The sequence below is a fragment of the Ipomoea nil genome, unplaced genomic scaffold, assembly GCF_001879475.1.
Source record: "Ipomoea nil cultivar Tokyo-kokei standard unplaced genomic scaffold, Asagao_1.1 scaffold0302, whole genome shotgun sequence".
Taxonomy (NCBI): domain Eukaryota; kingdom Viridiplantae; phylum Streptophyta; class Magnoliopsida; order Solanales; family Convolvulaceae; genus Ipomoea; species Ipomoea nil.
In genome coordinates this window covers 4,452,263-4,466,481 of record NW_017616730.1, presented here as the reverse complement: position 1 = coordinate 4,466,481, position 14,219 = coordinate 4,452,263, and the positions used below count along the sequence as shown (strand labels likewise).

The 14,219-nt window shown below is 32.3% G+C and overlaps 2 protein-coding genes and 1 non-coding gene across 3 annotated transcripts; 1 reads left to right on the top strand and 2 right to left on the bottom strand.

Moving 5' to 3' along the window:
• Positions 1-1,936: 1,936 nt before the first annotated feature.
• LOC109158438 (RING-box protein 1a) lies at positions 1,937-5,851 on the bottom strand. Its single transcript, XM_019306350.1, has 5 exons — positions 5,625-5,851; positions 4,790-4,840; positions 4,634-4,693; positions 2,263-2,334; positions 1,937-2,176 (listed from the first exon to the last, which is right to left on the bottom strand). Exons 1-5 carry the CDS (start codon positions 5,758-5,760, stop codon positions 2,139-2,141), a joined length of 357 nt encoding a protein of 118 aa, XP_019161895.1. The 5' UTR covers positions 5,761-5,851; the 3' UTR covers positions 1,937-2,138.
• A 1,738-nt stretch (positions 5,852-7,589) lies between these two features.
• Positions 7,590-7,671, top strand: TRNAS-GCU. The gene has a single exon. It is a non-coding gene; the product is annotated as a tRNA-Ser (tRNA).
• A 2,479-nt stretch (positions 7,672-10,150) lies between these two features.
• On the bottom strand, positions 10,151-14,142 carry LOC109157986 (vacuolar protein-sorting-associated protein 37 homolog 1-like). Its single transcript, XM_019305801.1, has 7 exons — positions 14,007-14,142; positions 12,987-13,211; positions 12,635-12,722; positions 11,279-11,318; positions 11,145-11,191; positions 10,924-11,044; positions 10,151-10,498 (listed from the first exon to the last, which is right to left on the bottom strand). Exons 1-7 carry the CDS (start codon positions 14,018-14,020, stop codon positions 10,335-10,337), a joined length of 699 nt encoding a protein of 232 aa, XP_019161346.1. The 5' UTR covers positions 14,021-14,142; the 3' UTR covers positions 10,151-10,334.
• Positions 14,143-14,219: the final 77 nt, after the last annotated feature.

The following is a 14,219-nucleotide window of genomic DNA, read 5'->3' as shown; positions in this document are numbered from 1 at the left end:
TTTAAAATGAGTTTTAATCCTATTTCAAATCTAGTTCCAAATCAATATGGTCATAATTGCTAGGCTGAGAATGACAAAATATGAAACATAATCAATTTGATACAAATGATTTAAATAGCAAACACATTATAAGTGTCAATGGAATTTGATCCCTACACTTAAAATATGGAGTAAGATCTTTCTAAAAAACGAAAAAATGTCAAATAAATCACTGAACTTTTACACTTCGTTTTTTCTTTTTCTTTTAAAGTGCATCGGTCTAAAACTTTAAGTGCATCATTTTTCTTCTTAAGGTGCGTATATTTAAAGCTTAAGGTGGGTAATTTTATATTTTAAGATACATCAGTTTGAGACAGTTGATGATTGTATGCATATTAGCACAAGCGTGTTTTTTTTAAAATAATTTTTCTTCTTTTAAGCCATTAAATATATATATTCACCAGTCCTTAATCAAACGTTAAGTGTTTGATTATTGACATTAGGTATGGACTATAGAGTAGTTTTAAATCTACAGGTCAACAACAAAAGTAAACAAACAAACATATTAATGAATATCAAATCCAATAGTAAAGTATAATTTTTTTGTAACTAAACGTCACCATATTTATATTTTTGATCCCATAACAATTAAATCACTTCCATATTTTTACCAATATTATTTTTGCCATATTTGTTGCACAATTCTTTTTTGAGGGTTATGGACTGGGTTGTGGCTGGCAAATTATATTATGCACCGCGGTGTATAATCGATTATGCACCGCGCGTCTTTTTTTTTTAAATGAAAATTAACAGTGTTTGTTTCCGCCGTTTCGCACTCTTTTGCAAAAAGTAACTCTGTTATTCAGTGTCATTTTGTATACACTGCAGTTTCAGTTGAACACAACTACAATTTCATTTCGATATAACTATAGTTTCATTCGATATTTATAGACACAAATATGTGAAAATGTTATTTAATTTTATTTTATATACACTATAGTTTCATTAAAACACAACAAAACACAACTACATGATCATTTTGATATAATTACAGCTTCATTGTACAATATACACTCAAATATGTGAAATGTTATTCAGTTTCAGTTTATATACACTGCAGTTTCATTTCACTATAACTACAGTATCATTTTGATATAACTGTAGTGTCGGTTTGGATATACTGTAGTGTTAGTTGATGTTTAATACACCAAATAAGCGGACTCCGTTAACTCTAACGACGGGCCGTTTCTTTACTTAAAGAAACGGTGTCGTTTTGACCGCGGTGCATATGCACCGCGGTCTATAATATAACAACTGGTTGTGGCTTGGGTAGCACATAGTGACTATGTGGACTAGGTCAACCCAATCCATGAACAATGCAATACTTATACCTCGCAAATTATGGTCCACACTGTGTGGACCACACAGTGTTATATGAACCATAACAAAAAGTACATTTTTAATATACTAAATGTACATTATTTTTTTACTAAGTGTATATTATACAATATAATGTACACTTAGTACAAAAATAATATACATTCTCTGAATACAATGTACATTATTTTTGTACTGAATATATATTATTTTTAAATTGAATGTACATTATTTTATAGTATACAAAATATGATCCACACAACTTGTGTGGGCCAATAATGATTGCTTATACCGTGTACTATGTTTCACGTAACAAGATAGATCACTCATTAAAATTCATTATTTTTAATATACTACAAATTTATCTTGCAAAGTGAACCCAAGAGTGCATGATATAATTTGCCATGAACAATGCAAATCGTTACTATAGACACCGAGCAAACCCAGCCCATTTGCCACCTCTACATCTATTTTTATTTTTAATTTAATCACATTACACCCTTAACTTTAAATATGTGACGAAATTAAAATAGTAAAACTAAATGTAAGAAAAGAAAAGAAAAATAAATACCACTATAGCATATTAAAACTAACGAAATTAATAGTGTCTGCTTCATGAATTTTGCTCAATAAGTAATAAACCCTATTCACCTAATGAATTCACTTGCCTAGCAATAAAAAAACATTCACATTGTCGCCATACACACATTCCACATCACAAACTGCGCCAATGCTTCATAAGACTTCTTAAACACTTACAGCCGATTTGGCAAATGATTCTTCTAGTGCCCGTACTTCTGGAACTCCCACTCGCTGTTGTCTGAAACATGTATCATATAAGAATTAAGTAAAATACGAAGAAGACAGAATGCCACTTAAAATAGAGATGGCAAGCAAAAGAACTACCCAAGGGGCAGACTTGACGAGTCTTGAGCCATCGGCTAATGCAATGGAAGTGGAAGGCATGGTTACAAACTCCTACAAAGAGCAATCTTAGCATTAATCACAACAACAATAAATGTATAAAATCTAATGACAGATGTCCATATTTGAAACAGCAATACTACAATAGATATCTGCAACTAAGACCATTAAACTTCAATCCTTAAACTTGAATTCACTGAAACCTGTGGCTGTCATGAGGACTCCATGTCCATCATTCTTAAGATCAAAACGTTCAGTTCTATAACGCAAAACAATAGTTCCCAGGGAAAAAACACACACTACACAATGCTTTGTAGGTTCAATCAATCTGAGCTCCTTGGCTCTGTTTGGTAAAGCTTATAGTTTATTTTAAGCTACAAATAAATTATAAGCTCTGTTTGGTAACCGTAACTTATTTTGAAACACTAACACAAGTGTTTAAAATAAGCTCTTGGCTTTTTAAACTTTTTTCCTTTTTTATCTTTATTAATTTACAAAATCATTAATCAAAATCCTAATATCTTAGTTTATCCTTTTATGGTTTTTACACTTATCAGATAATTCAACAATTAATTTTACCAAACACTTTAATTTCAATTAGTTAGTTTATTAGCTACTAGCTTTTCAACTTTCAACTAGGCGTGCCATATGTTGAAAACTAAAGAGTTAGGTTTATCTATAGGGTTGTGTTGGTTTATGAATAGGTGTCCGTTATGGGTAGTTACGGGTAGTTACTTACAGTTATGTATTTGTGTATACATATGTACTGTGTTTCTGTATTAGAAACAGAGAGAATACTAATATAATTTCAGTCTTATATTCATTTCCTAGTCTTGATTCTTCATATCGCTTCCGCCTAACTGGCGGGTGGTATTATTCTCCACCAGCCAGGCCATTCCATCTTCCAAATTCAACATGGTATCAGAGCCTACTTTCCTAGGGTATTTCAAACATCAAAATTGTATTTTTCCTTGTGATGTATTCTCCGGTGAAAATTCCAGATTGTTGTTTTGCCCTTGGACCTTTTGGTGAAGTTTGAAGGCTTTTTGGGTTGGTTGCCAAACCTCTTTCCGGGGTGTTTTTGGTATAACCGTATTTGTTTCTTTATATTCGGTATACCATACTTAGTCCCTAGGGTTTTCATGTTTGGCACCTTGTTTATTTCCGGAAGCTTCTTTTGTTATTCACTTATCCTATAAGAGGTATAAACAACAATCATGTGGTTTTCTCGGTATTCATACAACAATCTATGGGCTCTACTACATCCCCTTTGCTGCTCATGATTTGGTTGCTCTGCCGTTCTTGATGGAGATTGTTGATTGGCAAATCCTAGAAGGCTTATGTTGCTGTGAGGGTGTTCGTGTTAATCTTCGCCCTTGGTGACTTCATTCCCAAGGTTGTTTGTGACAAGCTTCGCCCTGGTGCCTTCATTCCCAAGGGTTGTTTATAGCATTGTTCCTCCGAAGCCATCCAACACTGTTATTCTCTGGCTGCTTTTAATCTTCATTTGTAATGTAGAGTGTATGTTTTAATCCAAGCTTGGAACTTCTAGATGTTTCAGCTTGAGGGGGAGTGTTGAAAACTAAAGAGTTAGGTTTATCTATAGGGTTGTGTCTGTTTATGAATAGGTGTCAGTTATGGGTAATTACGAGTAGTTACTTACAGTTATGTATTTGTGTATATATATGTACTGTGTTTCTGTATTAGAAACAGAGAGAATACTAATATAATATTAGTCTTATATTCATTTCCTAGTCTTGATTATCGCTTCCGCCTAACTGGCGGGTGGTATTATTCTCCACCCGCCAGGCCATTCCATCTTCCAAATTCAACACCATACAGAGCCCTTGTCAATAGTGATGAGGTATTACCACTAAAGCAATGACATCACTAATTCACTATTACACATAGTAGGCAATAATAACAGAACATTAGGAGGCAAGTGAGTGAGTGCCATCCATATTTAACAATAATATTGTGACATTGTGTTATGCTCAAAATGCTTTGAGAACATTCAGTTTATCAAGTATTGCAAATCCTTCAAGCTTCGAAATATTAACTCTAGCAAGAATTGCAACATAGAAAAGCAAATGCATGGATGTAAATGGAAATTTAGAGAAGAACAAATTTGTTTATAAAGGAGGAAAAAGAAGATGACTAAACAATTCTTTCATCAGATTCTAGAGATATATGATAAATACAACAACATGCACAAATAAATGAAAATAATAATTAATAACTAACATATAAAGACAATTACAAAATGTATACCGAGGACTATCAGCAAAGTATTCTTAGTTGAGATATGAACCCAAAGTGTGAAATGGTAATAGACTAGGAGAAAGGTACAAACCCCAAGCAACAGTGCATTCCTCACTTGTGGCGCTAGCTTGATTAGCTTGGCACTCGATACCTAGTAAAATAGCATGAAAAGTTCATCCCCAAACTAGCAAGAATAATTCTTTGTAATGGCAGCATAAGAAAAGAGTGAAAGACAACTGAAACTCACAGAGATCCATGATATGGTTCCTACAAATAGCACAATTATCAACCACAATATCTGCAGAGTCAACAAATAAAGAATGTAAATCCAAAATATTGAAATAGGTCTAGCTTGATACACAATGTATCTTTTATACATACAATATAAATACATGCAGAGTTAGAAATTGAAATTGACGCATATGCGAAACACCACAAAGTCATTAGCCATACAAATATGAAATATATTGAATAATTTCCAAAAAGATCAATACTAACATATCCAATATTAAGAGGTCAAAATTCACTTAATAGTGCCCAAAGGGTGACACATTCATATACTCCCAGCAGAGGAACAAAAACCCAATTGCCTAAAACCATCTCCAAAAATAAAATCATCTTAAAAACCAAAAATCCACTTTAAAACCTAAATACTAAACTCTCTACCTTATTAACTACTTTTGATAATGAAGTAAACGAGTTTATGAATATCAATAAACATATAAATGAATACAAAGACCGAATTAGCATATAAACTAGCCACAATAAACAAAATCATTATTATTAGCCACAATGGTTTAGGACTTCACTAAAAATATGGTTACTAAAAATCAGTTACCTAAAGTCTTAAACTGATTAAACCGGTTGAAACCAGTCCTAAACTGATTAAACCGGTTGAAACCATTATGGAGTAATCAAGCTAAAGCTCTACCCTTACGTAGAAGCAAAGCAAAAATAAATAAATAAATTAGAATACCAGAGAGCAGTATTTTGGTTTTCATGGCTGTAATTGTCGAATTACATGAATAAGTGCGTATATAAATGTGTGTGAGAGAAAGGTGAGTGTGGCTATAGAGACAAACCCCAAGCCCAGAGGGAAACGGCATTCCACTTTTTGATCTCGAATTTCTTTCCTTTCTTCGTTGAAGACGACGGAGTAGCGCCGCTGGAACCCTCGCCGGCCGGAACCATTGCCACGTCAGTGTCCAGAGATGCCATTCCGTTTACGTTAGGGATCGGTTCCGACAGCTAAAAGCGCAGAGTTCGAATTGGGGTTTGTTTAGAGCTGAGATTTTGTTAAGACGTCTACAACAACGGTATAAATAGGATTTGTCAATAATTGGGCTTTTCTAAAGGAAATGGGCCTCGGCAATGAACGTTTAAAAACTCTTGGGCCTGCCCATCACCCGGAAATTAAAAACCCTTAAAATTATCGCAAATTATGCTGTAGACTCGTGTCCACAATGCATCGTGGACACGAGTCCAAAACGACGTCGTTTTCAGGGAAAACGCGGCATTCCAGTTTTTTTTAAAAAAATTAATTTTGTCTCACCGTTAACAGCATTATTCGTTTGTGGCATTATGAATGTACAGTTATGGAATTATGAATGTATAGTTATGGAATTATGAACACAGAGCTCTAACATTATGAACTTATAATTATGAACATAGAGCTTCAAAAATTATGAATGTATAGTTATCGAATTATGAATGTATAGTTATAGAATTATGAATGTATAGTTATGGAATTATGAATGCTATGAACACAGAACTCTGACATTATGAACTTACAATATGAACATATAGTGATAAAATTATGAATATAGAGCTCTAAAATTGTGAACATAGAGCTTCGGAAATTATGAATTACAGTTATTGAATTATGAATGTACAATTACGGAATTATGAATGTACAGTTATGGAAGTATGAATGTACAGTTATGGAATTATGAACACAGAGCTCTGTCATTATGAACTTACAATTATGAACATATAGTGGTAAAATTATGAACATATACTCCTATAACGAAGCGGTCTGAAATATATATATATATATATATATATATATATATATATATATATATATATATATATAAGTGGAAGATAACGGTGCAACGGCACCATTACCGTGTCCACATTGCATGCTGGACACGGGTCCATAGCATAACGATTGTAAAATTATACCATGGACCAGGGTCTACATTGTATTGTAGATCCTGGTTCAAAATAACATTCAAATAAGAGGTAATTTCATTTTTTTGTCCTAGATTTATATATGACAGTCTACTTTTAGTCCTTTTTTTATTAGAACATCTTCATTTAGTCATAGTATTATTGTGACATGATCATTTTTAGTCCTCCTTCAACAAAATCGTTGAAATGTTGGTTAAATACAAAGACATTTCAATCTTTTTTATACAAAGTAGGTTGAAGTGCTATATGTTTTATGTTTATTTTTATGAAAAAGTTCCATAATTGAAGACCAAAATACCATTGTATTTAACGATATTTAAACTGTTTTGTTAATAAAGGACCAAAAATGATCATACCACAATAATATTATGACCAAAAGTGAATGTTCTAATAAAAGATGATTTAAAGTAAATTGTCACCTATAAATCTAGGACCAAAAATGGAATTAACTCTTCAAATAATATGCATGCAATTAATATATTATATACATAATATAAATAAATTAAATTTACATAAAATGGCAAGTACAAAAAATGAAAACAATGACCCCTAAATTATTTTACCTCAACTCTCAATTTTTTATGGAATAATCAATTTTTTAAATTTCTTGTGAATCAAAAAATTATTTTAAGTTTTCCAAAAAAAAAAAAAAAAAAAAAATTATTTTACCTCAACAAAACCAAAATTAGTGCTAATTAATTTTCGTCTCTTCATGCTCATTGGGCATTTATTGTAAAATAATTAATTTGTATTATTAACATTCTCCAATGTAGTTTCTTCCTACTTCACCTAACATCTTTATCGTTATATGGTTTACTAGATATATGATATACGTTTATTCTTGCAACGTGTTAGTCGCTTTGGCCGAGTGGTTAAGGCGTGTGCCTGCTAAGTACATGGGGTTTCCCCGCGAGAGTTCGAATCTCTCAGGCGACGGCTTTGTAATGTGCCAATTAGCTTTGGGTTGAATTTGATTCTTTTGCAATGCGATTTTTTTTTTTCTCATAGAGCTTTGGCATTCCAGTTGAAATGATGAAATCCACTTTTCCACTTGTGCATAAAATCTTCTTGACTTTATATTTTTAATAGCATTGAGTTGAGAGTTTTTTTTATTTTTTATTTTTTATTTTATGGAGCTTTGGTATTCATGTTAAAATTCACTTTTTCCTCACTTGTAAGAGCAACCACAAATCCACAATGATTATTTTCATTTTTTAGAATTTGTGTGCCACTAGAAAGAGAGGTAGAAAAGAAAAGAATAAAAAAGACGAAAAAGGGGAAAGCGAAAAAGAGGTCACGCAATAGCTATTTAAGCAGTTGTATGCGAAACATGCACGGGCAAAGTTCATTCTTTTATTCGCTGCAAGTCCACAAAAAATCTTCATTATTGCAACATACTCAAATTTGTAACATAGGTAATTTTAGGTGTGCATATCTAAAAAATAACAATTCTCAATTCAGGTTATATCTCTGATTTATGTCTATTTTTTCTGTTAATTTTTTTATACGTTACGCTATAAGAGTTGTACTATCTAATTTTTTAGACAAAAATATTTCTTCTGTTATAACTTCTATTATCTTTTTCTATTATTATTACCATAAACATGCATACACAAAATGTTTTTGAACATTTATACACAATAAGTTTGATTTCAGTTAGATTTTAATTAAATGTTACCATAATTATATTTAGTAATTTATCATATCTAAAATACTTACTTGAATATTATTAATCATACAATAATTATTTTCAAAAAAAATCATACAATAATTATAACTCAAATTATCAACTATATTTTTAATATAATATGTATTTTACGTTTCAAAAAAAAAAATATGTATTCTACAACTATGAATTAAAAGAAAATTATATACTATTATTTAAAAAAAAAATATTTTAATATAATTAAGATTTTAACATTCAATACTAATATTGAGCATATATTTTTACGCATCGCGCATATAAAATACTAGTATATATATAAGTCCATACACCACATTTTTTAATTTTTTTTTTTTAAATGTCTCACATTTTGCGTTTGAATTTTTAAATTTTTTAAAAAATGTGTCACATTTGACAAATAGTCACATTTTTCCTAAGGTTATTCAGTTTTCAAAGTTTCCCAACTTTGTCCAGCACTATGAAAATTTTCCCATTTTTATCAATTTACACCAATTTCCCATTTTTATCAATTTACACCAATTTACCATCAAGCGACACCTTGAATCCCAGAAGTCATTATCAATTGTGTAAGTTCATTTGCAATTGCAGTTGTTATGCACATTTTTATGCAATAAACGAGTACGATTTATTTCACCCCAGAATGATGGAAACCAAAAGACGCCAACTTGACAAGAAGAAAGACGAGATAAGAAGGTGTGGAGTTAATACCCAAAATCGTTCTCGACTATAGTGGTTTTTCTCAATTTAGTCCTAAACGACTTTGGTGACCTAATATCGTCCCAGACTTTTGTGTTTCGCTCAATTTAGTCCTCCATTTGTTATTCCGTCAAATTGGTGTTAAATAAAGGGACAATTCAGTAATGTCAATATTGATCTCTCTTTACTTTCAACTTATGAAGTGCAAAATTCCTCTTTCTTGTACGAATTACACCCAGAATTACTCCTGGATCTACAAATCAAATTTTATATTCGCAGTTTTAGGAGTAATTCGTAAAAAAAAAAAAAAAGATTTTGCAATTCACATGTCTATGAGTAAAGAGATACCAATACTGAAATTACTGAATTGTCTATTTATTTAACACCAAATGGACAGAATAACAAATGAGGGACTAAATTGAGCAAAAACACAAAAGTCTGGGACTAAATTGAGCGAAACACAAAAGACTGGGACGATATTAGGTCACCAAAGTCGTTTAGGACGAAATTGAGAAAAATCACTATAGTCGAGGACGATTTTGGGTATTAACTCGAAGGTGTGTGTTTGGTTCATGAGTTTACACACCGGGAATGGGAATCAAAATTATAATTAGTGTTTGGTTGACAATTTTTTAAAACACAACTATGATATTTGATTACTCTTTCAATTAAAAACCTCATTCGCTAATTAAAAACGGGTATCATTCCATCTTATTCGTAATCTGATTTTTAAATTTGGATTAGTACTTTTAGATTTTTGCTTTGATATTTTTTTTTGTTCATATTCGTGCTTTAGATGTCATTATATTAAGATCAATTGCCTTAAATTATTATTATTATTATTATTATTATTATTATTATTATTATTATTTTGTATTTTAAAAACCTTTATTTCAAATATAGGGTCATACATAACCAAATATCAATATTGGTAATCATTCAAATTCCACCCTATTACCAAACATGCAAAATACGTTCACAAAAGCCCATTACCATTACCAAGTATTTGGTTCACATTCCGATTCTGATTCCCTTGTGCAAACCAAACACACCCTAAGATTAATTTCACCCCATAATGAAAAAGTATCCATCACACCAATGGCAGTTTAAGACAAGATGTACATGAGAGTCATAGGTCCGGCAGTAAAAACATCCAAAACATTAGTAGTATAGAAATGGAGTAAGACAGTAAAATGAGTAGTAACTTAATGCCCAGTTTTTAGCCAGTTATGGATGTCTTGGCTGCAAGGTGAGTAAGTGCTTGTTTGTGGTAAGTCTGGCGCAATTTCTTATACTTCTGCACAAATGCTGAGATATCAATTTCTTGATCAAGAAGCTGCCTGTGTAGGGTATCAGATTCCTCATCCGTTTTATTAGTTGCCTCTGTTATGAAAAGCAAAATCATGTTAACTTCTGAATCCCAAAAAGAGTAGAGTAGGTTTGGTTTCTTAGGCCAAATATTTACACCCTCTAACAATTGTTTTCCCCAAATCTCATTTGCAACTGTTTCATCCATTAAAATTTCAAAACTACTACTTTATAGTTGATTGGTACCTATGTTGACACTATAAAATTTTGATGAAACTGTAGGTTAAGGAGGCAAAGCCAGTCAGGTTACATATCAAAAGAGAGAGAGAGAAGCGGAGGGGAGGAATTCACGGACCACAATTTTTGCTTTAGCTAAAGTAAATAAATAAATAAATAAGAATTTTCCATCAATTTAGAACCAAGGGAAACAAACAGTATAACACAAAATACTATGTGACATGAAATAATTATTATTATCATAAGAGAGTATATCTATTTACCATGAAGTCGACGAAGAAGGGATGCAGGAGAGTAGAACTTCAGGAGTTCCCCTTTTCTCCTTTCAAGTTCATGCAGCTTTTCCTGAGCAGCAGCTAATTCAGTTGTTCGAATTATTCTGCACTGTAATCCACAACACCAAAGTCCTCCACAATCAATGCTTTTTTTAATGTTAAAAATTTGTCTACTATACATTTACTACAACATTTTTTAAACATCTGACCTGATTTCTAAGCTCCATGATCCTTGGTTCTTTTTCTAGATTTTCCCCTGTACAAGATGAGAGTTTAAAATGCATCTGTATATAGCATTTTTAAAAGAAACAAAGTTTCATCACAAAACTGGCCAGGAACTTACTAGCAAGCTGCATAGTTTCATTACGAAGCTCATCCCTTACCTATTAGAAAATTAATAGACACAACAAAACAGTCAGACAGTTTAAATATCAATTCAGATCAATTTTTCTAATACTAAGGGGGCGTTTGGTTCAGGTTATATAACATAACCAAGGGAATGTGACATTCCAAAACTCACATTCCGGTGTTCGGTTCATATTATCTTAGGGAATCTAACATTCCCAAGAAATGTCACATTCCCTCCACATAGGATTTTGAAGGGAATGTGATTCCCTTCAAAATCTTAGGTAATGTAAGATAACCTTGGTTATGTTAGTTTATATATATATATATATATATATATATATATATATATATATATATATATATATATATATATAATTATTTTTGTAATTATATATTTTTTTTATTTTTATTATGTTATGTTAGCATATAAAATAATTTTGTTTCTCAAGTTGAAGATTTTAGTTAATATTTTAAAATCATGTAATTATATATGATAGCATTATCTTATTTATTTATTTTAATTTTTAAATTTATTAAAATGTATGAAAATATGTTAAGGATATTATAGTGTGTATAAAAGATAACCCAAAACCAAACATGATTATATTACATATCCCAATTTTACCAAACACAGGAATCCAACATTCCCAGTAATCTAACATTCCCAGCAATCTAACATTCCCTAAGGTAATCTGACATTCCGTGAACCAAACGACCCCCCTAAAAAGATAAATTAAAAGAGGGGTGTGCCAACTTCCCACTGTAAGCTGGACTGCTGGAGTTCATTCTTTTTTAAAACAAACAAACAGAAGATTAAAAAAAAAAAAAAAAAGGGGATAATAATGGAAAATAAAGAGCAAGATTGAAAGCAGATACAGCCTAGAAATAGAAAGTTAAACCATGCTCTTGATTGTTTATTTTGGTTTTCAAGGATGATGAATTGGAAAGAGTGAAAGACTGAAACATCAGTGATTCTTTTCCAGACTCAGAAGCATACATCATTGTAGCAAGCACAAAGCACATACATATCACAGTTTTCAATAACTAAACAAGTTCAACATTTCCTAAATATAAATCATACTGTAGTTGGTATGTTATGAGAAAAACACCCATAAGCATCATTGGTCACATAATTTCCATCCAAATATATTCATCCAGATATTGACCTGGTTAATTTTCTTACATACTGAACTAGTAATAATTTCAGTTATCTTCTAATCCAACAACTCAGTCTGTACTTTATTAAGGAAGACATCTTAGTTCAAATAAAAGAACTAGAATCAATCAGACAAAGGAAAACATATACAAGGCAGTAATAATGAATTCTTAAAACCCAAGATTTGAAACTCACATTATTTTGAGTTTTGACGGCCTCAAGTGAAAGTAGAAAGTTGTGATAAGCATCCTTGTCAGAGTAAAGCTTCCGAAGCTCCTCAACACTAAACAAAAATTTAATAAAATTCAGGATTATGAAAAATAAACAGATTTCGGAGTAGCACAGTAGCCAATGGGGAAGATTTGTGAGAATTAACATGCAAGATTGAAATTTTGAGGCTTTGGGGAGAATTTTTTAATGTTGGGCACATATTACCAAGAAAAACAAAAATTGCAGCAGATCACCTCTTAAAAGATAGGCAGCAACTTATTAGGAAAAATATGCAGTCTAATGCTAAACAAGATGTATATTGTACGGCAGCACCTACCTCTTATCTTTTAACACAGCTATAATACCAGCAGCCTCTGCAGGAGATACGTGTGATGCAGAATTCTGTCTGTCAGAAGGCCTTGATACACTGAAGCTTCCAGAGGAGCTCGGACTAGGTGTTGTGGGGCGGGAAGAACTAGGAGAGCTGACCACAGATGATGGATACCATGACTCTGTAGGTATTTCCTGTGGATGTGGCGAAGCTTGTTGCTCTTGAGAACCCCTGAAGATATGAATATTTGTCAATACACACCCCAAATCACTTACATTATGACAATAAATCAAATTGCAGAAACCAGCTTGGTTGACGTGAGTGGCCGTGCACTCTCCTCCCTTAAGAGATGTCGGGAGTTCAAACCCTCTCTCGTATGGAAAAACCAATTTGGCCAGCACTTTGCCCCTTAATTGGGCCGGCCGGTGCGAATGAGGATTAGTCTGAGTATGGTACGAGCTTAAAGTGTCTCCTACAGTTAAGGCCTTCTCATGACACCTCATGGCCTGACCAAACAATAAATCAAATTGCAGAACTGAATTTCACATACCTCAGTTAAATGAAAGAAATACAGACTACAGCAAAAGCTAAAATCTCCTCAGTTGGAACTTGTAAATGAACCGATCAAACACACATATTATAAAAATTTCTATTTCCTTCTGCCTAAATGAATGAAAGTTTGGATGCAGGATAAAAAAATCACGAGTTATAGTGACCTAATTTACAATTTCCTGATTCATATTGAACGACAACTGGAGCTCAAAAGTTTCTCCCCATCTCTGAACACCTCAAAATATATCCTTACACAGGAACCAGGAGAAAAGGCGTCAATACAATACATCAAACCTAGAAAAATCGTTCACAAAGGAGAACAAAACCCGAAGAGCAGAATTCTAAACATCGGAACTTCATAGTCATAGCATAATAATCGCTACAGCCAATAACAGCAGTAATTCATAAACTAATCTCCAAACGAAAATCGAATTCGAATCGGAACTAAAAAGCTTAACCAGAAAAATAGTTTACCAGAATTTGAACATTTTTGCAGAACAATCAGGAAACTTGGGTGAATCAAATTGCGATGTAGAGACACGCGGATGGAGACGAGAGTTCAAATCTTCAATGATCGCAGTTCTCTCTTGACTATAGTTAATGCGTTGATTAGAGTTTTTTGCACTTTTAGTCCCACGACTATAGTGGCACTGGCAGAATTGATCCACGACTTTTGAACCTTACAAT

Bases quoted from the DNA above. Each gene is read 5' to 3' on its own strand.
- LOC109158438 (XM_019306350.1), bottom strand. From the start codon at position 5,760: ATGGCATCTCTGGACACTGACGTGGCAATGGTTCCGGCCGGCGAGGGT. The intron at 2,335-4,633 runs GTTTGTACCTTT...TGCTCTTTGTAG, and splicing joins GGAATGCACTGTTGCTTGGG to GAGTTTGTAACCATGCCTTC. The intron at 2,177-2,262 runs GTAGTTCTTTTG...TACATGTTTCAG, and splicing joins TCGTCAAGTCTGCCCCTTGG to ACAACAGCGAGTGGGAGTTC.
- LOC109157986 (XM_019305801.1), bottom strand. The intron at 12,723-12,986 runs GTAGGTGCTGCC...ATTTTTGTTTAG, and splicing joins GCTGTGTTAAAAGATAAGAG to TGTTGAGGAGCTTCGGAAGC. The intron at 10,499-10,923 runs GTAAATAGATAT...TTTTCATAACAG, and splicing joins CCTTCTTCGTCGACTTCATG to AGGCAACTAATAAAACGGAT.